General features: G+C 24.2%; 4 protein-coding genes across 4 annotated transcripts; 2 read left to right on the top strand and 2 right to left on the bottom strand.

The window, feature by feature from the left end:
- Positions 1-1,084: 1,084 nt before the first annotated feature.
- OCT59_017070 (uncharacterized protein) lies at positions 1,085-1,627 on the bottom strand (the record flags this gene model as incomplete). The annotated part of the gene is made up of 1 exon (XM_025310673.1): positions 1,085-1,627. The coding sequence occupies one exon, from the start codon at positions 1,625-1,627 to the stop codon at positions 1,085-1,087; it is 543 nt and encodes a 180-aa protein (XP_025180072.1).
- Positions 1,628-5,896: 4,269 nt separating this feature from the next.
- On the top strand, positions 5,897-6,899 carry OCT59_017069 (uncharacterized protein; the record flags this gene model as incomplete). The annotated part of the gene is made up of 2 exons (XM_025325676.1): positions 5,897-6,156; positions 6,233-6,899. 2 exons carry the CDS (start codon positions 5,897-5,899, stop codon positions 6,897-6,899), a joined length of 927 nt encoding a protein of 308 aa, XP_025180071.1.
- A 3,057-nt stretch (positions 6,900-9,956) lies between these two features.
- Positions 9,957-12,219, top strand: OCT59_017068 (uncharacterized protein; the record flags this gene model as incomplete). Its single annotated transcript, XM_066146117.1, has 14 exons — positions 9,957-9,968; positions 10,197-10,232; positions 10,308-10,325; positions 10,451-10,474; positions 10,700-10,708; positions 10,804-10,821; positions 10,948-10,986; positions 11,283-11,300; positions 11,416-11,424; positions 11,519-11,527; positions 11,654-11,662; positions 11,953-11,976; positions 12,068-12,085; positions 12,181-12,219. The coding sequence occupies 14 exons, from the start codon at positions 9,957-9,959 to the stop codon at positions 12,217-12,219; spliced, it is 282 nt and encodes a 93-aa protein (XP_066003841.1).
- An 8,534-nt stretch (positions 12,220-20,753) lies between these two features.
- Positions 20,754-21,229, bottom strand: OCT59_017067 (uncharacterized protein; the record flags this gene model as incomplete). The annotated part of the gene is made up of 2 exons (XM_066146116.1): positions 20,754-20,940; positions 21,210-21,229. The coding sequence occupies 2 exons, from the start codon at positions 21,227-21,229 to the stop codon at positions 20,754-20,756; spliced, it is 207 nt and encodes a 68-aa protein (XP_066003840.1).
- Positions 21,230-25,041: the final 3,812 nt, after the last annotated feature.

Here is a 25,041-nt window from a genome sequence, read left to right as displayed (position 1 = left end):
AGAGTTACAGGTTGAGTTACAAATTAAAATAAAGTTATTCATAAATAAGGCGATAAAAGTTTTATTACCAACTCGAAATCCTTACAATAAATAATTATAGTTTTAGACTGTAATAGAAATTTCCATCAACAAATAATTTATTATAGCGTATTCAATCTCATCCTAATTTATGAAACGATTCTATTATTGGAAAAAAAATATTTTATAAGCGCCGAATATACTGAGCGTAAAAAATACGATCGCATTTCCTTGTATAATTATTAAATTAATGTTAGTTAAATATTTATCAGTATAAGAAAAATAATGATAATAATTAATAAAATAAAAAATATAAATAACCTAAATTTCAACTGAACCTATTTGTCCATATGATTGATAATCAGCCGGGGCCTTGGCTTGAAATTCTTTTTTAATAAAATATTACAGACTTTTATCACAAAAAAATGTGTTTTTACTACCATTGGATTCCTCTACACTCGGGACTGTTCCGAGATACGCGTTCATAAATATATATAAGCGGAAGTTAAGTAATTTATAAAGAAAGTACGCTGAATAAAGATTATAAATACATGTAGGTTTTTGTGCGTACTGCGCTTTTTTCGTACAATTAATATTTTCTCGACTACAATTAATATTGTTAATAACAATACGGTAATTATTTTAAAATTATTTTTAAGTAATGTTAAACTGTTGGATTAACAAGTAAAATGTTGTTGTTTTATTTAAACCTTGATGTTATTATACAGTTCACCCTCACTATAGTCATTTTATTATATATAAAAAAAATCTGTACCTGAACTTTTCTTCATTATAGCAAGTTATTCACTATGTAAAAATTCACTATAGAGAAGGTGAACTGTATATTAATACATTTTGTAAAAAATAAATAATAAAAAAAGTCACATTGAATATCATATATAACCCTATAACCCTATAATTTTTTTATCAAAAAAAAAAAATAAATAAATAAAGATAAACAAATAAAAAGCAAATAAGTCGTTGAAAAATGATTGTATATAAATTCATTTCTTTGTACATAAAAAGTAAATTGCTTAGCCTAATAAATATTGACTTAAATATTTCTTCAAATGACATTCAAGATAAAAGTTAATACTATATGCTCTTGTTCCATGTTTTGTTGAAATTCAACTCCAAGAATATTTTTATTCAAACAATTATTGACCAAGAAAGGAGAAACAATTTCGCATGATACTTGATAAAGTCGGTTATTATATTGTTGCTGATAATAGAAAATACATTTATTTTCATTAGATTGAACATTACGTTCTTTTAACGATTTATTTAATAAGTATGCAACGGTGTCGTTTGAGATTTCTTCACATTTAATATAATAATGATAAAAATCATTTGGTGGTCGAAAGAAAAAGATAGTAGGATAAACGGGTTGAATTTGAAGATATACGGAAGAATCGGATTGTACATATGCGTTAGCAACTATTGGTTGAGACTGAATGTCAAGAGACTGCGTCATATAAGTTTCGCTCGGGGCAGTTGGACTTTCTTGCCTTTCATTAGATGAAACGGGAGTGTTTTGTAGATTGAAAGAAGCAGAAATAAGAGGATTTTGGTTGTTTTCTGAATTAGAAAACTGACCTTGAGAATTCATATTTAAATATTCGGTTCTTAAGATATAGGTGTATAAAACGATTTTAAAAAACTAAACTATTGAAAATTTTTTTTTTTTTGACAAGTTGTTTTGTAAGTAAAAGAAAAAAATTAATATTCCTCTAAAAAAGAGTATGGCAAATTAAGGTAATTAATGTTTGGTTTATCTTTTTTAATCAATATACATCAATTAATATTGGCCAGTTGTCAAATGATTGTATTACAATTGATGGATCTGATGGATCATAAAAAGATCGATGAGTAACTAGATTCATTTGCAGTATGGATCTTCAAAAAAATGAGTCATAATATTACATAAAAAGGGTTATACCAAAATTGTCTTAGCTACATCTTTTTTTCGAAGATACATACGTCTGATAACCATCAAAAATTGAAAAATTGTCAAAATTGTTAGTTACATTATACATCTTCCTTTAGGTACGTGGTTGAGAGTGTGTTTATTATTTTTTTTCGACTTTTTTTTTAGGTCTATCTTCTCTCTGTCTAGGTCTTCTCTTTATTATAAATATATTCTTTATTTTTCATATTTAGGTAATTACGTACTTTGCCTTACTTTGCGAAATAATAAAGAAAAAATCGGGATCAATGTGAGAAATGTTACACAATAAGAAAAAAAATATTTATTTCACGAAAAATATAAAAAAAAGTGTATAAAATCTTTTTTTCCTTATTAAAATTGAATGAAAATAAGTATTTTATTTGCTGTAAATAAATAAATACATTCAGTTACTTCCTATTTCGAACTATTTTTTTTGTATGCATTTTAATACTTTTATTTGCTCGTCCGTTTGATTTATTGCAACATATAAAAGTGACTTTTGAAAATAAGCAACAAATAAGATATTTTATGTTTACTTTTATTTTACTTGGTTTAAGAAAATTTTGTTTACAAGAATATTCTAATTAAAGTCACTTTAATTTATTATCTGTAAAATCTTGGCAGTTTCAGAATCGGAAAATCAAATTAGTGCTTTCCATTTGAAATTAATATATTCAAATATTTAATATGAATTTTACTAAATGTCACCAGTTGATTTATCAGTTATATTTTTAATTAATAAAAAATATATATGTAGTATATAAATAAATTAAATTTTATTCGTTTAAAGTTCACTCTTTATACTATAACGAAATTTTTTTTTATAATTTTTATAATGAATTTTAAAATTAAAAGGTTATAACGAATTTTTTTAATTGTAAGTTCGCTATAAAAGGTTATTTTAATTATTACAGTCGCCACTGGAACCCTCCGTTCCAGGAGGTTAAGTTCGGTATATTAATATACCGAACTTCTGGATAAATTTGTAGTGCTGGCCAGAATTATAATTTCGAAATTTTCGTAATAATCCTGGCCGGAACTATAAATTTTGCCTGGATTAGTAATAGTCACATGACTGTTCGTTATAGAATATTATATGACTAATATATAGGGGCTGGCTAAGTTCGGTTCGGATGCTCAAAATTCCGGTTCGTTATAACCAGTGGCGAGTACTGGCTATAACGAATTAGAATTTTTATATGGAACATAAAATTGTGGTGCTGATATTGAAATTACCTAATTATCCATATATATGACCTGAATTTTTGGTTTACTATTTCTCAGCAGTCATTATGCATTAAATAACAAAAAATAACAAATGACGATTAAATATAAAAAGTGATAACGGACATATTTATAACAATTATTATGTGTAAATATCATTTGTTAATGATATAAATATATCTTCATAATGTAAATTTACTGCATTTTACTATTTAAAGGTAAGTTACAATGCATAACAGATAAGAACTTTTATATGTAAATAAATTTATTACAATGTTACACACAAAGGACAATTTAATCTAATATTTTACTTTATTGTTTGTGAACAATTTAAAGAGGGAGTAATACTAATTGAAAAAGTAATTAGTGAAATTGCTTATATGTAGTAAATATATATCATATCATCACTAAGACTTTATATTTTAAATTATTAATTGTCAACACTATTAAATGAAAGTTATTGTCAAAGGTTTATTATAAAAAAAATATATAGTCATAAAACGTCTCCGTCTATTAAATAATTTATTGACCGATATCATGTGGAACTTATTTATCACAAACTAATCATCTTAAAACTATCGTAGTTGTAGATAGTTCTAAAGTATATTAATCATATTCGAAAAATAAACAACGTTAGATTTTATTCTAATGTGAAAATGAAAATTTATTAATAAGTTTTATTGACATAAAAGAATTGGCGAATTAATTAACTTGTCTCTGAACAAAAGCTTGTAAAAGATGTTATTCTCAAAAATAAAATCGATTTTCCCGATAAATAATATATGTAATATCTTGGTTATTAATCTAACAAGTATTGGCTTAGATATCGAGCTAGATGAAATTCCAAGATCTTCTTTCTGATACATAGTAAAAACCAAATTTCCTTGTAGCAAATTCTGTTGAAGTTCAACACCATGAAAACTTTCATTCAAGCAATTAGTGATTAAAGAAGGGAAAACTATTTCGCAGGTAATCTGATAAAATCTATTATTATGTTCTTGTTGATAATAGAAAATATATTCATTTACATATATTCAATAAGGCAATTTCTATTTGTACACGGGGTGTTCAAACACGGATTTCCAAAAAAGTAAATTTTCTATGCTGATCATTAAATGTTGGCCAGAATTAAATTTAACGAAAACAGGAAAAAAATTAAGAATTTGTTAAATAAATCAAAATTGACATTCAAAATCAACTTTGACGTTTTAAGTAAACTTGCAGAACAGACAAAAATACACATATTGCATATTCCTTTTTTTATTAAAAAAATTTTTTTACATAACTTTTTAATAAAGTCACGTGACTCGTGTATGAACACCCCGTGTAAATTAACATTTTTTCATTCAATAAATATGAAACCATATTATAAGAAATACTTTTACATTTAATATAATAATGCCAATAACCATTATTTGTTATTAGGATGAAATAAAAGAGGTGTATCAATATCGTATTGTTGTTGATCAGAAGTTTTTGAATCTGCGAATTAGTTTGGTTCATATTTTTTTTTTTTTACTTGAACAAATTATTTGTTAAATTGTTTGCAAAAGAATTATTATTGTTCAAAGTTTTAGATTTTTCCATTTGTATATAAATATTTTTTTCAAAGTTGAGTGGCTACCCAGAAAAAAAACTGCGGCAAGTAAGCTAAAAATAGTGTGGCTAAAAATAGTAATAATAGACGATCATTTATCTTTGTATTGCAGACTTTTAAGGTAAACGTAAATAGGAATTACAATTTTAAAAATTAAACTTAGATCACACTTAGCATGGGTATGGCTTTGAAGCTTAAAGGAATTTAATTTTCATTATACAGTCTGTAGGATGATGCCCTTCAATTCTAATATAATGTTGTCCTCCAAATTTGGTTACATTTTTGTGATTAACAAATAATCGCTTTAGCATGATCATCTGAGTCTGCATATTATTGGGCAAGGGAACATTGTATTACCCGAGACGCTAGTGATGCATCCTTATTAATCGAATCTTCTATTAACCGCAGTATAAGGCTATCTAAAAGAACCAAAAATTTGTACTTGGCATTTCTTTCAAATATTATTATTTGTTTGTTTTTATCAAAAAAAAAAAAAATTATTATAGTAATCGCTTCGTTTGGCAAATTACCTTGTAAATTTAAATTATGAAAAATAAGTTACCCATGAGTTATGATAATCTTTACAATTTTTTAAACCAAAGTTTCAAAGTGAGGCAAGCATTACAATTTGTCTCATAGTAATCTTGAATTTAACCCAAATAATAAAAATAATTTGTTTCTTATGATCAAGTGAGTCATGGTAATAAATAGCGGAAGAAATTAACTTTTCTTGATCATATGATGCGTAACTTGCCAATCATCTATTTAGAGATCGGCTAATTTTTTTTTTTTTACCCGGACCGCCGGACGCCAAGTCAAAATTGCCAATAATTATGAAATTGCTAAAGAACTTTTCACATCGTTAAAAGTAAATTTCAATTAGGGAATTTCAAGCTTTATTATATTTATTTTAAATATTTTGTTCATATAAAATATTTCGTGAATAATTTGTATAATCCATTCTTATCATGTGATAAATGGACCAATTGTTTACCCTGTTATCCGGTTATTGTGTAGATCACTTATATAAGGTTCCATTCATTAAACGTTAAATTCTTTCGCCACAATTTTTTTTCTTTTCTTTAAACAAGTTATTAATAAAAAAAAAAATGGATGATAATAAACTATTACAGAAATTATCTCAAAATTTGCTTGAAATTTTGAATGATGACGAATATTGTGATATTACTATTGAGGTTGGAGATGACCCTTACGTAAAAGTATTCCGAGCTCATATGAACATTTTAAACTATCGTTCTTCTTATTTACGAAGAGTTTTATCAACTATTGAAAGGAGAAATGATGAACCTTTGATACACATTAAATTACCAAATATTATTTTACCGGAAATTTTTCAAATAATTTTAAGGTTAATATAAGTCTTGTTGCTTTTATATAAACGTATTTTTTTTTTGAATGTGAAATTAATTTATTTTTTATTTTAGATATATTTATGGGGGAAGATTATCTTTGGAAGAATATGATGCTTTAGATATCATCAAAATTTTGGTTGCCGCCAGTGAATTAAGTCTTCAAGAATTGGTCGATTATATACAATCCTTTTTGACCAAAAATAAAGCGGATTGGATGGAACAGAATTTTAATTTGATATATCAAACAAGTTTTGAAAAAGGTTCTTTCTTGGAACTTCAAAAATATTGTACTAATTTAATATCTAACAATCCAAATAAGATATTTAAATCATTAGATTTTTCTACAACTCCTGAAAAACTTTTGATTTTAATTATTCAAAATGATAATCTTCAAATGACTGAAATTCAAGTATGGGAGAATGTTCTTAAATGGGGCTTTGCACAAAATCCTGGCTTTCCTTCAGATCCTTCCAATTTTTCAAAAGATGATTTTACTTCTTTAAAGAATACTTTACATCAATGTATTCCTTTTGTTAGATTTTATAATTTAACTTCTAAAGAATTTTTTTATAATGTAGTACCTTATAAAAAAATTTTACCAAAGGAATTATATATGGATTTATTAAAAACCTTTTTGGATCCTGATAGCAAGCCAATTGATAAGCCAAAACCTCGTAAAGGAACTAACAATAGTTCAGAAACATCATCATCGAAATATCAGGTATTGATTAAATTTTAACAAAATATGCTTATGTTTATTTGGAATTTATACCAGAATTATTTTTAAAATTGATCTATTATTTTTATTTATAAAATGATATAAAGGATGAAGACCGGATGGTATTGTTAAATTTTTATTTATTATTGGCGTTAAAGAAGAAATTTTTGAAAAAAATCTAAAAACTTTTGTTTGAAATTTATGTTATAAATTATTCTAATGTTTGTCTTGTAACTTATATTTAAAAGAATGAAGATTATTATTACTCTCAGGTATTTTAACAAAATATGCTTATATTTAACTGAAATTTATACCAGAATTACTACAGAATTAATTTTAAAATTGTTCTATTATTTTTATTTATAAAATGATATAAAGGAAAAAGAGGTACTGTTAAATTTTTACTTATTATTGGCATTAAAGAAGAAATTTTTGAAAAAAATATAAGAACTTTTGTTTGAAAAAAATTTATGTTATAAATTATTCTAATGTTTGTCTTGTAACTTATATTTAAAAGGATTATCAGGTATTTGTAACAAATATGCTTATATTTAACTGAAATTTATACCAGAATTACAGAATTAATTTTAAAATTGTTCTATTATTTTTACTTATAAAATGATATAAAGGAAAAAGAGGTACTGTTAAATTTTTACTTATTATTGATATTAAAGAAGAAATTTTTGAAAAAAATATAAGAACTTTTGTTTTGAATTTATGTTATAAATTATTCTAATGTTTGTTTCGTAACTTATATTTAAAAGGACTGTGTAATAACGACAATGAACCCCAAGGTATTTTAACAAAATATGCTTATGTTTATTTGAAATTTATATATCAGAATTATTTTTAAAATTGTTCTTTATAAATAAAAATGAAATTAATAAGGTATTGTTAAATTCTTACTTATTACCGGTGTTTACAGTTGTCGCTTGAAAAAAATAAGAACTTTTGTTTTGAATTTATGTTATAAATTATTCTAATGTTTGTCTTGTAACTTATATTTAAAAGAATGAAGATTATTATTAATTTCAGGTATTTTAACAAAATATGCTTATATTTAACTGAAATTTATACCAGAATTACAGAATTAATTTGTAAAATTGTTCTATTATTTTTTACTTATAAAATGATATAAAGGAAAAAGAGGTACTGTTAAATTTTTACTTATTATTGGCATTAAAGAAGAAATTTTGAAAAAAATATAAGAACTTTTATTGAAAAATTTATGTTATAAATTATTCTAATGTTTGTCTTGTAATCATATTTAAAAGTATGATTATCAGGTATTTGTAACAAATATGTATTATATTTTAATTGAAATTTATACCAGAATTACAGAATTAATTTTAAAATTGTTCTATTATTTACTTATAAAATGATATAAAGTGAAAAAGAGGTACTGTTAAATTTTTACTTATTATTGATATTAAAGAAGAAATTTTTGAAAAAAATATAAGAACTTTTTGTTTTGAATTTATGTTATAAATTATTCTAATGTTTGTTTCGTAACTTATATTTTTAAAAGGACTGTGTAATAACGACAATGAACCCCAAGGTATTTTAACAAAAATATGCTTATGTTTATTTGAAATCTATATATCAGAATTATTTTTAAAATTGTTCTTTATAAATAAAAATGAAATTAATAAGGTATTGTTAAATTCTTACTTATTACCGGTGTTTAAGAAGAAATGCTTGAAAAAAAAATAAGAACTTTTTGTTTTGAATTTATGTTATAAATTATTCTAATGTTTGTCTTGTAACTTATATTTAAAAGAATGTAGAAGATTATTATTACTCTCAGTATTTAACAAAATATGCTTATATTTAACTGAAATTTATACCAGAATTACTATTGTTAATTTTAAAATGTTCATTATTTTTATTTATAAAATGATATAAAGGAAAAGAGGTACTGTTAAATTTTTACTATTGGCATTAAAGAAGAAATTTTTGAAAAAAATATAAGAACTTTTGTTTGAAAAAATTTATGTTATAAATTATTCTAATGTTTGTCTTGTAACTTATATTTTTAAAAGGATTATCAGGTATTTGTAACAAATATGCTTATATTTAACTGAAATTTATACCAGAATTGTAGAATTAATTTTAAAATTGTTCTATTATTTTTACTTATAAAATGATATAAAGGAAAAGAGGTACTGTTAAATTTTTACTTATTATTGATATAAGAAGAAATTTTTGAAAAAATATAAGAACTTTTTAGTTTTTGAATTTATGTTATAAATTATTCTAATGTTTGTTTCTGTAACTTATATTTTAAAAGGACTGTGTAATAACGACAATGAACCCCAAGGTATTTTAACAAAATATGCTTATGTTTATTTGAAATTTATATATCAGAATTATTTTTAAAATTGTTCTTTATAAATAAAAATGAAATTAATAAGGTATTGTTAAATTCTTACTTATTACCGGTGTTTAAGAAGAAATGCTTGAAAAAAAAATAAGAACTTTTGTTTTGAATTTATGTTATAAATTATTCTAATATTTGTCTTGTAACTTTATATTTAAAAGAATGAAGATTATTATTACTCTCAGGTATTTTAACAAAATATGCTTATATTTAACTGAAATTTATACCAGAATTACTACAGAATTAATTTTAAAATTGTTCTATTATTTTTTATTTATAAAATGATATAAAGGAAAAAGAGGTACTGTTAAATTTTTACTTATTATTGGCATTAAAGAAGAAATTTTTGAAAAAAATATAAGAACTTTTGTTTGAAAAAAATTTATGTTATAAATTATTCTAATGTTTGTCTTGTAACTTATATTTAAAAGGATTATCAGGTATTTGTAACAAATATGCTTATATTTAACTGAAATTTATACCAGAATTACAGAATTAATTTTAAAATTGTTCTATTATTTTTACTTATAAAATGATATAAAGGAAAAAGAGGTACTGTTAAATTTTTACTTATTATTGATATTAAAGAAGAAATTTTTGAAAAAAATATAAGAACTTTTGTTTTGAATTTATGTTATAAATTATTCTAATGTTTGTTTCTGTAACTTATATTTAAAAAGGACTGTGTAATAACGACAATGAACCTCAAGGTATTTTAACAAAATATGTTGTGTTTATTTTGAATTTGTTAACTCAATTATTTTTTAAAAACGTATTTGTTCTTTATAAATAAAATGAAATTAATAAGGTATTGTTAAATTCTTACTTATTACCGGTGTTTAAGAAGAAATGCTTGAAAAAAAAAATAAGAACTTTTGTTTTGAATTTATGTTATAAATTATTCTAATATTTGTCTTGTAACTTATATTTAAACGTAGGAAAAGGAGAGAGATGGTTTTAATTTCTTTAATAAGGTATTTTTAACAAAATACGCTTATGTTTATTTGAAATTTATACCAGAATTATTTTTAAAATTGTTCTTTATAAAGATAAACAGAATTAATAAGGTATTGTTAAATTCTTACTTATTACCGGCGTTTAAGAAGAAATGTTTGAAAAAAATATAAGAACTTTTGTTTTGAATTTATGTTATAAATTATTCTAATGTTTTTCTTGTAATTTATTTTAAAAGAATGAAGATTATTATTACTCTCAGGTATTTTAACAAAATATGCTTATATTTAATTGATATTTATACCAGAATTAGAGAATTATTTTTAAAATTGTTCTATTGTTTTTATTTATAAAATGATATAAAGACCAAAAAGGTACTGTTAAATTTTTATTTATTATTGACGTTAAAAAGAAATTTATAAGAACTTTTGTTTGAATTTATGTTATAAATTATTCTAATGTTTGTCTTGTAACTTATATTTAAAAGGATTATCAGGTATTTATAACAAATATGCTTATGTTTATCTGAAATTTTTACCAGAATTAATTTTAAAATTGTTCTATTATTTTTATTTTTAAAATGATATAAAGGAAAAAAACATTCAGACGGTATTGTTAAATTTTTTACTTATTATTGGCATTAAAGGAGAAATTTTTGAAAAAAAAAAATAACTTTTGTTTTGAATTTATGTTATAAATTATTCTAATGTTTGTCTTGTAACTTATATTTAAAAGGAGGAAAAGGAGAGAGTTGTTTTTAATTTCTTTAATAAGGTATTTTTAACTATGTTTATTTAAAATTTATACTAGAATTATTTTTAAAATTGTTCTTTATAAAGAAAAATAGAATTAATAAGGTATTGTTAAATTCTTACTTATTACTGGTGTTTAAGAAGAATGTTTGAAAAAAAAATATAAGAACTTTTGTTTTGAATAAATTATTCTAATGTTTGTCTTGTAACTTATATTTAAAAGGATTATCAGACAAATATGCTTATGTTTATCTGAAATTTTTACCAGAATTAATTTTAAAATTGTTCTATTATTTTTATTTATAAAATGATATAAAGGAAAAAAACATTCAGACGGTATTGTTAAATTTTTTACTTATTATTGGCATTAAAGGAGAAATTTTTGAAAAAAAAATATAACTTTTGTTTTGAATTTATGTTATAAATTATTCTTGTAACTTATATTTAAAAGGATTATCAGGTATTTTTAACAAATATGCTTATTTTTATCTGAAATTATACCAGAATTAATTTTAAAATTGTTCTATTATTTTTATTTATAAAATGATATAAAGGATGAAGAGGTACTGTTAAATTTTTTACTTATTATTGGCGTTTAAGAAGAAATTTTTGAAAAAAAAATATAAAAACTTGTTTGGAATTTATGTTATAAATTATTCTAATGTTGTCTTGTAACTTATATTTAAAAGGACTATCAGGTATTTTTAACAAATATGCTTATGTTATCTGAAATTTTATACCAGAATTAATTTTAAAATTGTGCTATTATTTTTATTTATAAAATGATATAAAGGGTGAAGCGGTACTGTTAAATTTTTTACTTATTATTTGCGTTTAAGAAGAAATTTTTGAATTTTTGTTTGGAATTAACATTATAAATTATTCTAATGTTTGTCTTGTAACTTATATTTAAAGGAGAAGTATTATTATAATTCGGAAACAAAGAAATACAATAAGAAATTCTCTATACCTGAGTTGTTTAAAAAAGCAGAGTGATTATTATTACCCTCAGGTATTTTTAACAAAAAATGCTTATGTTTATTTGAAATTTGCACCAGAATTATTTTTAAAATTGTTCTATTATTTTTATTTATGATATAAAGGAGAAAAACATTCAGGCGGTATTGTTAAATTTTTACTTTTTGGGGTTAAAGAAGAAATTTTTGAAATTTACACTATAAATTATTCTAATGTTTACCTTGTAACTTATATTTAGAAAATGAGATCATTCCTCTCAGTTGGACGGTTTAGATAGTTTTGGACAGGTTTTGGACGTCCAAAAACCAAAACACATAAAGTTAAAAAATATTCCAAAACTCATCATTGGACTCTCACGTATTGATTAAATTTCAACAGAGTATGCTTATTATACCAGAATTATTTTAATATTTATCCTACATTTTAAGATTTGTTTCGTATTTTTTTTTTAAAAATCATATTTTAAGAGTAGAAAAATGAAAAAAAGGTTGTTTTTTAGTATTTAGGATAAAAAAAGGCAATTAGTAGTGTATAAATTTAGAACGGTTTATTAATCTTTTCACAAATTTTTTTTTTGGTGTTTAGATAATTTAAAATTCCTTATATTAATTATTTTCAGCCCGATTTTCAATTTTTTTTTGATAAATATTAAAAAGATTCCCAATATTATTGAACTTTATATATTTTCTATTGTAAAAAATTAAAAAATAAGATCTCTAAAAGCGATATGGTTTAAATTTCTACATTTTCTATATTATTATGATTTCTTTCTTGAATACCTCAGTCAAATAAATAAATACTTCTTTTTCTGACTTTCTGAAGATTATCAGCCGCCTTTAGACTTATCAAATTTATCGTTGTGATCTACATCAATACCAATAGAAAATATTTAGTTTATTTTTTTTATGACTTACTCTATCATAACAAATTACTAAGAAATGGTATATATATGTTGTGTGTCAAATGTTGATTTGCGTCAGATGCAGCCGACATGTGTCAGACGTAGATTGATACCTGACACGCGTCACTTGTGATATAAAATATGCAAAATTAAGTTATAATTAAATTAAAATTTTCAAACTTAAACTAAATTTCTTTATTAAATAAGTTTATTATTCTTGTTAAAAAATATGTAACCCTGTAATATTAAATTGATTAGACTCAGTTTTATGGAAACACTTCATTCAAAATATTAATAAATTACAAGTTTTTTCAAGTAAATTTACAATATTTAATTAAACATAGATTAAATAACCATAAAATTTTCACAATATGTGTAATTTATTGTAACAAACAAATTTACTTATGGAACAAAAAATAAATTTATTAGTAAAAAAAAATTTTTACTATAGGAGAACTTTATTGTGTGATTCAAGTGATGCGCGTCAAGTATCAATTTACATCTGACGCACATCAGCTGCATCTGACGCAAATTGACACTTGACACACAACATATATATGAATTACTATAGGAATTGATAACCATCGTCAGAAGATAATTAATTATTAATTAACGAGCAGGAAATATGTTGTGAAATGAAAGAATCTTTGAAGAAGATTTAATTTTTAAAATAGTCAGCATTAATGAGTGTAATAGTATTTTCTATTTACGTTATGAAAAGTGAAGAACTTTCCGCTTCATTTACCACTGATCCTATTTGTTTATTTATTTTTTACAGTGGAAGAAAAAAGAAAATTACAAATGTATAAAAGAGAAGTCTAGACTAAAAGAAATCCTTATTAAACACCAAGTCTTCAAGCTCTTGAGTTCGGATACCGCCTTAATTAAAACGAGTTGGACAGGACCGATTCTGTATTGCAGTGTTCTTTCACATACAACTGAATGTCGCACGTAAATACTGTCGGGTGTGAAATGGGTGAACTAAAAGCTATTGTATATGTTCTATTTTAAATATATATAAAATGATTAGAGTTGAGAAGGCGTTATATCCATGGGAATTTCATCCACAATGAAATAATCCGCCTTTCATGTGTTTTTATCCTCGCCGTCTGATTCTGATGGTGATGGTCTTTACGTTTTATAAATTATCAGAAAAATATTATATGTATTTGATCCTGCTGACGTTCCTGGATTGAGTTTCTATTTTGGATATCGCTAAATTATAGGTCCGTAAGTTTTTGTATGTGTTTAATATGATGCTGAATCAAACTGCATTGTTTCCTTCGTTGGAGTTCAGTAGGCTAATTGCTCACCAAATATTTAGCTCGCGTCATTTCGTTATTCAGATGTAATCTTCTATCGGGTCAAGGTTGTTCAGACAAGTGGTTCTTCAAGATATTGAAATTATTTACGCATCTTTTTAACATTTTTATTTAGATTTACACATTGTTTCTTCGTCTTTACCACTAATTCTAATTCTTAAGATAGTAACTTCATCCCATTTTTGTGTAATTGTGTTTCAGATAGGAGCGAAACCACCATATATAATAGTATTATAGTATACCATATGTATTTCTTCACTGTCATCATTAGCAAAAAAATGGTATTTTTATACAACTTATAATGTCATAATAATTTTTTATTATGAAAAATAAAATTATATTTTTGCTTTTTTTTACTAATAGATAGATTGCATATTTTTATGTCTGTTTTCCTTTCTATGTTTATGTCCGAATAAATTGATTGGTTTTGTTAATATTAATAATTGTTGAATGGTAAGTAATCTTATATATTTGATTTTCTGCAAATAGCCGGATTTCCCATTCTTGGTTATTTTATACTTTACAAAAAACAATTGATTAGGCTACAATATTATCTTAATGTATTATGGTTCAAATCTTTTCAAGTCCTTAGTATGGTGATTTTTTAGTGCTGTGCAAATATTTTGAATTAGGTCGAACCTTTTGACTTATTACATAATTTCTTAGTCTTAAAACGTAATAAAAAAAAGAAAATAATAAATAAATGTAATATTTCACCACTGGTGAAATTCGAATTTTAATCACCACTGGTGATTTTTACCATAATATTGTATAACGTAATTATTGTACAAGCATATAACTAAAAAAATACATGAAAAAATCGTAATGTTTAGACTAGCATGTATAAATAGTTTTGAATTGTAATATATTTTCTGCTTGCGCCTAATCTATTCCATGTTAGTGTAAGTTTTTTTTTCCTCTTTATTTTCCAGATTATTTAGGTTAATATCGGTAAGTTCAAGGTATGAATTCTGAATTGCAAATCATCAAATATTGAGGTGATTATAAAACATGTAGTTATACTTGCCACCCATATTAAATGGGATGGGAGAATCCCCTATCCCATCCCATCCCATATCCCATCCCGTTTGCCAAAATCCCCTCCCATTTGCCAAAATCCCATCCCAATCCCAAATCCCAATCCTACCAGCATAGCGGACATGCTTTTATCACCTTGCCGATCATTTGTCGATCATATATATATATCATATCACTTCTACTTTGAAGCATCGGGTAAAGCCATAAATGCTCGGGAAAATTATACTAATTGTTTTTTTTGTCAGTTTAATTTATGAAAAATATACTATAAAAGTATTATGGCAAAAAAAAATGTATTGCCAAGGTTAGCCTTGAACCAAAATTTCCAATAATTTGATAATTGCCAATCATTTGCCAATCATCTGCTAATCTGATTTTGAAGCTTCGGGCGAAGCCACAGATTTATGGGCGAAACTTGAAATTTTTAAAATATATTATTTAGGTATTCAAGAATCAATGGTTAAAATAAACCAGCAGAATTTTAGATAAACCAAAAGTTATCATTAAAAGAATGTTTATGAATATTATTAAAATATATATTAGGAATATTAGGAAAAAATTTTGGCAAAATTTTATGAACTGTTTAATGAATTATTTTTTGTTTTATTTATTTAAACAACAAATTTGATCATTAAAAATTATATTGTTCATTTGTTTTATAAATAGTCTTTAAAATTTTGTGAAGAAATACTCATAAAAACACATTTTATTAGAATTTAAAAAGTTATTACTAGTAAAAGTCGCCCAATAATGATGCAATCTTGATAAAATTTAATATGCAGTAAATCCAAACGAATATTAAGCTGTCTGTAAAATTTGAGTATATATTATTATGTAGAATTTTCAACCAAAGCCAATCAATTTAATTACAGCGAAGAGATAAAATTGAATAAATGATCGACAAATGATCATCAAAATTGTGATAAAATAGGGATGTCCGCTATGCTAATCCCCCATATCCCATATCCCATATCCCATCCCTTATCCCAAATAATCTCATTGGTCAATTATCACGAGATGTTACACAGATTTCCAAAAAAGGAAATTTTGCTTCCCGCAAAATTTGAGAGATTTTGGTTTCACAAGTATTCCAAAAAAGGAAATTTTTACGCCGATCATATAATTCTGGCCAGCATTGCATCCATTACCAGAATATGAGCAAAATTAAGATCCCGAACAGATTTACGAAGTTTATATTTTAACTCCGGCCGGAATTACAAATTATAAAGGTTTAAATCCTTATTCTACAAACCCAATTTTTAAGAGATTTACTGATCAGATTTTAATGAAATTTATATCTTTGGATTCGTCTTGATGCAAGGAATTAAATGGTAGTGAAATCATATTTCTAAAATTAATATTGACTGATTTATTATAAAAAATGTATTTTTATACTATATATTATTTAAAAGTAACATGTTAGCAGTTAGTATTCAGTAATATATTGATTATTTTATTTGAATTAATAATTTTGATGATATTTTTTTAGATTAACAGTTAATTAATTCCTGGTTTGTAAATATTATTTTATTAAATATTTATGCAATAATAATATTATCTATCAAATTATATATATTAGAAATAAATAATCAAACTTTTTTTGATGAATTAATAGATAGGTTTATTAAGTTAATTCAAAGTTAAATTGTAATAAAAAATATAAAATAATAAATTGAATAAATAGTATATTTTAAAAACTTTTTATATTAAAAGTAACCAATTATTGCTTGCTTTATACATGTTATTTAATAATATATATTATATATATAATCCCCCATCACACTAAGTGTCACTCATGATTAAGGTTGCTTGTCTAAACCTCTTCAAAATCCTACGATTAGTTTCGTCAAAATTTTACTATAGATTTATTATAGTTTCGGCAGAGTTTCGGCAGTTTCGGCATTTATAATAAGTTTCAGCAGTTTCGCCTTTCTCCAAAGTTTCGCCAGTTTTTTAATATAACTTTAATATAGTTTCGGCAGAATTTTGCTTTTCGGCGAAACGCCATCTTGCCTAAACCCCTAGGTTTCGGCAAGCAACCTTACTCATGATCACCTTCATACTAATTTTTAAAAATTGCGAGTGATTAGCTGAGTTTATAAATGACCGGGAATCTTCGTTTAGTTATTTCCCGGTCTCATATAGATAGCCAGGAATAGTGTTCCGAACGGGTCGGGTCAGGTCAGGTGATCCGTCTTACCTGACCCGAAAAAAAAAATCGGGTTGGGTCGGGTCAGGTAACCCATCTTACCCGACCCGACCCGTTGACCTGTTTGACCCGATATAATATTTCGGGTCAAACGGGTCAAACGGGTCAGATAACGTTAAAATAAAAAAAAATGTTATTATAACGTTTATACCGTTTTTCCATTATCATAATGGTTAAAAAATGTTATTACCATTTTCCCTATAATCCTTCCCATCATAACATTTTATAACGTTTTTATAACAAAAAAACATTATTATAAACGTTTTTATAACAAAAAAACATTATTATAAACGTTATTATAACATTTATAACACTTTTTCTGTTATCATAACGGTTTATAACATTTTTATAATAAAAAAATGTTATTATAACGTATTAATGTTTATAACATTTTTATAATAAAAAAAAACATTATTTTGAACATTATTATAATGTTTATACCATTTTTTCCCTTTATCATAATGTTATTATAACGTTAATGTAATAAAAAAACGTTATTATAATAAAAAAACGTTATTACAACGTTAATGTAATAAAAAAATGTTATTATAACGTTAATGTAATAAAAAAACATTTTTATAACGTTAATAATATTTTTATAATTGATTTTATCATTTATTATTAGCTTTTTTTATTTAAAGCATTTATTTATTTATTTTCTACCAATATATTTATACTTATTATGCAAAAAAATAAAATGTACAAAAAGATTAAAACATCAAATTACAAATTATAAAAAAAATTTAATTATAATAAAAGAAAAAAAAGAATTATGATTTACGTTCATATTTTTTCCAATTTTTTAAGCATATGCATGTTCGAATACTATCAATATTTAAGTTGGAACGTTTTTTCGTAATTAAATCTGAACCTCCAGAAAAAATCCTCTCAACGGGAACACTTGTTCCTATATATAATTAATATTAATGATTATGTTTAAAAAATGTTGAAGTTACTTTAAAAAAAAACATTCTCTTACCTGGGATACCTAAATAGTCACGTGCCATATTTGCAAGTCGTGGATAAATAGTTTCGTTTGACTATCATATATATACATATATATAAAAGTGAATTTAACTATTAGAAAAAAGAAAAACAATTTCATTTACAAATGAAATTACCTTCCACCATCCTAAGGGTCCATTTTAGGCGAGATTACAGGTTTATTAAGATAATCTTGAAGTTCGTCAATATCTTCAATATTATTTTCAAATTCAAATAATTCAAATAAAAAATTGTTTTTATTAGTTGTATTGGTAGTGATCGTAGTATCGGTATCAGTGAGTGAGTTGGAAATACTTTGATATATTTCTTTATATTTATCTGTAATAATATTTGTTGCTTTGTCAATGTATTTCTGCTCCCAATTATTTTTTTTATAATAATTCAATTTACATCGTGGATCAAGTACTAATTATTAATAAATTGAATATTAGCTTAAATACTTGATTAACAAATAAATTTAAATTTTGTATAAAAATACTAACTTGTTGAAATATAATACAATTCAGATTCGTCTGTTTTAGAGTAATAAGTTGATAACTTATTAATCCCTTTATTAATAGCCAATCGAATCTCTTCAATATGACAATATTCGGCACTTGTTTCATTAACAAATTTTTCAAGGTGATCAAATAAAATATTATAAATCAGAACAGATGATGATAATGTAATATGTTGTGAGGATGACATAAATTCGGTTGCTTTGTAAAATTTCTAAGGGTTATAATAAACTATATATTATTTATAATGAAGAATTAAATAAAAGTATAAAACCTTTAAATAAACTACCTCAAGTACACGACATAATTCTTTTATCATATCCCATTCCTCAGGAGTGATTATAAACCTGTTTAAATCACGTTGAAGAATTATAAAATCATCAAGAGCCTACATAAAACAAATGAAAAATATTAGAATTTAAAATTAATATCAAATAATTTAATAATATTTATATATAAAAATTTAATCATTACTTCTCGTAATACTAACGCAAGTTTCAACATTAGGAAAGTCAAATTCCAGCGAGTTTTGACATCAAGTATTAGGTTTGAAGATGTCAATTCAGAAAATATTTTGATATGTTGTAAAAACCGACCCCTTCTTTGTGGTGAAGAATTTATTTTGATAATAAGTTTTTTCAGCTTCGGGATTGTATTACTTTCTTCAGAATTATTCTCTAAAATCATAATTCCATCTCTGGCTTCTCCAGCTTTCACGTGTTTCAAAATCTCATTAGTTGTCAAATTAATTATATGAGCGAGGCACCCTACGTGATTTTTCTTATGATGAAAATTGGTCTCATTTTGGACACAAATTTCTTCAAGTTCCTTTAAAAATGTGTTGTTATTACTTATTAGCAGCATTGTCTGCTGTTATCGCAATTATCTACAATAAATTAAATAACAAGAATATTAAATAATTAAAGTATATACAGTATATCATATATTGTATATTAAAATTTTATTACTTTTGACAAAATATTAAATTCTTTAACACATTGTGAAAATTCAATTGCCATGTTCTCTCCTGAATGGGAGCCTTTAAGACATATAAAATCGAGAAGGATATCATTAATTTTCCAGTCTTTGTCAATATAATGACATGTAACGCTGAGAAAGCTAATATTATTAGGTGAGGTCCACCCATCCAACGTGAAACTTAGTCTACCTGGACTGTTCTATTAATTAAATTATAAATTTATAATGTTAGTATTAAATTTCCTTTAATTCTATAAGATGATTTTTTAAAAAAAGTTTATAAGACACTTAACCTGTAATTGATTTTTAATATCTTGACGATAAATACTATATAAATTTAGGATATCACTCTGAATAGTATCAGCGGACGGTAGATTCACATTTGGATTACATAATCTTATAACTTGATGAAATTCTGGACATTCAACTACTGTAAATGATTGGTCATCAACAGCTATCCATGCTGCTAGCATTTCCCAAAAAATTTCATTAGAAAATACCTGTAAAAAGAAACAAAAATGAGTTTTTTTAAAAAATAAAAGTTCAGAAATCAGAATAATTGACTTACAGTATTCGAATCTTTATTTTCACCATCAATAAATTTCTTTATAAATTCGGCTTGTCTTTGTACAGAAGGATCGATTTTGTCTAAATGTGTTTTTAAACGTCGATTCAAATTGCCTGTTGAACTACCTGTGCCAGTTATTTTGTACTTTCCATAACTATTAAATATTTAATTATTAATATATTTATAAAAACTACTTGATTTATATAATTTAATGCAAAGTTGTACACATACCTACAGTGACGACATTTTGCCCATGTTACATTTTTATTATCTGTATATTTTTCAAAATGGTTCTATACGAAACTTCTTTCATTATTATCTTTATTATTATCTTCAGAACCAGATAACTCAGCTTTTTCACTTTCTCCATGTTCTTCTTCATAATCAATCTCTGTTTCTGATTCTCCACTCGATTCATCATTTATTGTATCATTTATCTCTTCTTGGCGTAAATGTTTTGCATTATTTTGATCTTCAAACCTATTATGATATCATTTTTATTTTAAATCATTACGACCTTAATCATTAGTTGTAATTATTGAAATATTTTATGAAAATTTCATTATACTTATTGTCTCTCTTTTTTTTGTCATTATAATTGAAAACAAAAAAATTAGAAATTTTTTTTTGTCAAAAAAAAAAAAACTCTCCAATATAACACAAACTGAAATTACGCAATCGTTACATAGCGTAATACAACTGTTATACAGATTATTGAAATTGTGCAACTGATTTATTTACACAAACACATACTATTATTATTTGTCATTAAAAAAAATGAAAAACGCTGGGTTCAATGTTTTTCAGTAAAAAAAACGTTTATTTTTTTTAAAAAAACTAAAAAACGTCAGATTCGACATTTTTATATAAAAAAAAAATCGTTTAATTTTTTTTTAAGTTAAAAAATGTCAGATTCAACGTTTTTATGAAAAAAAAATTGGTTAATTTTTTTTTTAAGCTAAAAAACATCAGTTTTGATGTTTTATGTAAAAAAAAAACTATTATTTTTTTAAAAAATAAAAAACGCCGGGTTCGACGTTTTTTAATTAAAAAAAAAAATTCTATTTTTTTAAACTAAAAAACGTCAGATTTGACATTTTACGTAAAAAAAAAGTATTATTTTTTTAAAAAACTAAAAAACGCCAAGTTCGACGTTTTTTAATTAAAAAAAAATTATTTTTTTAAACTAAAAAATGTCAGATTTGACATTTTTATGTAAAAAAAAAGTTTATTATTTTTTTAAAAAATAAAAAATGCCGGTTTGACGTTTTTTAATTAAAAAAAAAAGAATTCTATTTTTTTAAACTAAAAAACATCAGATTTGACGTTTTTATGTAAAAAAAAAATGTTTATTATTTTTTTAAAAACTAAAAAACGCCAGGTTCGACGTTTTTTAATTAAAAAAAAAAATTTCTATTTTTTTAAAACTAAAAACCGCCGGTTCAACGTTTTTTAAATAAAAAAAAAATTCTATTTTTTTAAACTAAAAAACGTTTGTTTTTTTTAAAAACTAAAAAACGTCAGATTCGACGTTTTTCAGTAAAAAAAAAAATGTTTATTTTTTTTTAAAAAGACTAAAAAATGTCAGATTCGACGTTCTCGATTAAAAGACCCATTTTTCAAATTTTTTTTTAATGAAAAACCGTCAAATACGACATATTTCATTAAAAAAACTTTATTCATTTTTTTTTAATTAAAAAACGTTGTTTGACATTTTTAATTAATGCTGATACATGGGTCAAATGGGTCAAATGGGTCAGGTCAAACTGTGACCCGACCCAAGGTCTGGTCATAAATTTGATGACCTGACCCAAAATTTTCAGGTCAACCCGACGGGTCACCCGAATTGACCCGACCCGTTCAGAACACTAGCCAGGAAATTACTAATTTTAGTTTGTTAAAATAGTTAATATTTAATGAGTGACATGCTCCAGGGGATTACCCATTTATTTCCTGAGAAGGAAAACAATAGGGTTTTTTCCCTTCGGGAAAAAAACCCTATTATTTCCAACTCCCCATGAAATAAATAATACAAATACATTTTTTATAATAACTTAGTAAATATTAATGTTGGGAATATAATTTCACTGCCATTAAATTCCTTGCATCGAGACAAATCCAATGATATAAATTTCATTAAAATCTGATCGGTAAATCTCTTAAAAATTGGGGTATGTAGGATAAGGATTTAAACTAAATTCTAACCTGAATTAACATTAGACTTCGAAAACTAAAATATTACGGCCGGAATTATGTGATCGGCATAGAAATTTCCTTTTTTGGAATACTTGTGAAACCAAATCCGTTTTTTGCGGGAGGCAAAATTTCCTTTTTTGGAAGTTTGTGTAACGTCACGTGATAATGGCCAATGGAGAAATGTTACACAAGTATTTGGGATTTGGGATGGGATTTGGGATTTGGGATGGGATGAAATTTGGGATTGGGATTTGGGATGGGATGGGATATGGGATGGGAGGGGATGGGAGGGGATTTTAAATGGGCGGCAAGTATACATGTAGTGTATACTTAACGTTGTATGTATTGTATGCTTATGTATTTTTGATTGTATCCATACATGTATGGATATTAAAATGAACGTTTGCTATGTATGGCATACTTATTTTCGCCATACATAAAGATTAGGATTTACAAAAAAAAAATTTATTTTTTATTATAAATAAAATAAATATTTCTTAATGTATTGCTAGAGATAATGCAAGTATTTACAATATTCATAGATGATGACTCATAAGGTATCAGATATAGTCTCAATATCTGAAAGAATAATAGAATTTACTTTAGACATAATAATAAACGTAATAGAAATATTTTAAATGAAAAGAAAGAGATTGTAGTAATAAAAACGCGATAGAAATATTTATTTTAAATTTTTTTAAATGAAAAGTAATAAACATGGTAGAAATATTTATTTTTAAATAAAAAGAAAAAAAAGATTATAATAATACATGTTGAATTGTTTTAGCCAGTACACAATCATAATGAAAAATGTGAAATAGTTATATTTGGTAATAAAATACATGAAATTACCACATTTATCATACAATACATACATAATTGAAAAAGACCATACATTACATACATTAAAAAGTTTTAATAATACAATACATACAAAGCTAACCATACAATACATGTTTGCTATATACCCATCATTTGTTGATTATTAATTTTAATTATATAATTAATAGAGAATTATATTCTTTTTGGTTAGATCATCGATCCTAAGAAGGTTGGATCGGTTATATTTTTTTTACCCATTTTTTTTACGTAATTTTTTTTATATAAATATTTTTTCCCGTTATGACTTTTTTTGTTATTTGCTTTTTTTTTTAGAGTGGCAGAAGCTGTTGTTACAATATAATTACAATTTAATATTAATTAGAAAAAGAAAAAATTATACACATTACTATTAAGTTATATTTCATTTATTATTACATAAAATTGCAGAAAAATTATTTATTAAATTTATATTTTCGTTTAAACAAAAAACTAAAAATTTATTGAATCACGTGACTGGTGATTTTCACCACTGGTGAGCGTTAAAATTACTCTTATTATAGATTTAGCTGAAATTAGACTATAAATTTGACCAAAATTAGACCATAAATTCAGCTGAAATTATTTATTTAAAAAAATAATTTTATTTAAATTAAATTAAGATTTAAACAAAAAAAAAAGAAAGAAAGAATATTTTTATCGGTGTAAGAATTTTTCTTTAATTAATTTAATATGAAGATATTTAAATCATAACAAGTTCCTGAAGATCCAAATGATAGTGGGTTTTTAAAGATTTGATTTAAAGATTCAATTCTTTTATTAAAAATTTTTTTGTTTAATAAAAAATTCTCAAACTCCTTTAATAAGTCACAAATATTTATATTACATTTGTACTATATCACGCAATCAGAAAAAAGAATTTTTTATATCGGTTTTTTTATATTGATTTTCCATAATATAGATAAAATAATATAGATTATTAATTGTTCTTGTATTTTTTATATTTATTTTTTATCAAAAAAAAAATATTTTTCATTTTATAATAAAAATTTACACTTTTTTTTTAGAAAATAATTACATTTTGAGGCTATAAATTCCATGAAATTGATACATTCACGGAAAAAACATAGAAAGATAAAACACAGATCAGATTTTTTACAGGGTGGCGGACCAATTAGTATATCTAGGATGATAAAAAAGTTATTTACTGAATACTTAATCGGTTCCCCCTAATATTTATGAGAGTTTGAGTTAAGATTAGGGTTAGGTTAGGGTTAGGTTAGTCGTATCAGACGTATCACCCCACGATCTTTATTTATCTTGGGACAGAAATTTTTGTTATTAAAAATCCTATTTGTCACCTCTTATTCGTTACGGGAGGAATTTCCCCTCCGGTTAATTGGTTAAATTAGATTTTTTTTTTTTTATTAAAAATTATTTAATAATATAATTTTCAATGATATACAAAAATATTTTTTTATTTAGTATTGCTAAATATCACCAGTGGTGATGGTAACTAGTGGTGAAATTATGGGCTAGTGTTTTATTAGAATTTTAATTCTGGCC

The sequence above is a fragment of the Rhizophagus irregularis genome, chromosome 25 (assembly GCF_026210795.1).
Source record: "Rhizophagus irregularis chromosome 25, complete sequence".
Classification (NCBI taxonomy): domain Eukaryota; kingdom Fungi; phylum Glomeromycota; class Glomeromycetes; order Glomerales; family Glomeraceae; genus Rhizophagus; species Rhizophagus irregularis.
The sequence above is the reverse complement of the archived record's forward strand: the minus strand, read 5'-3'. Positions and strand labels throughout refer to the sequence as shown.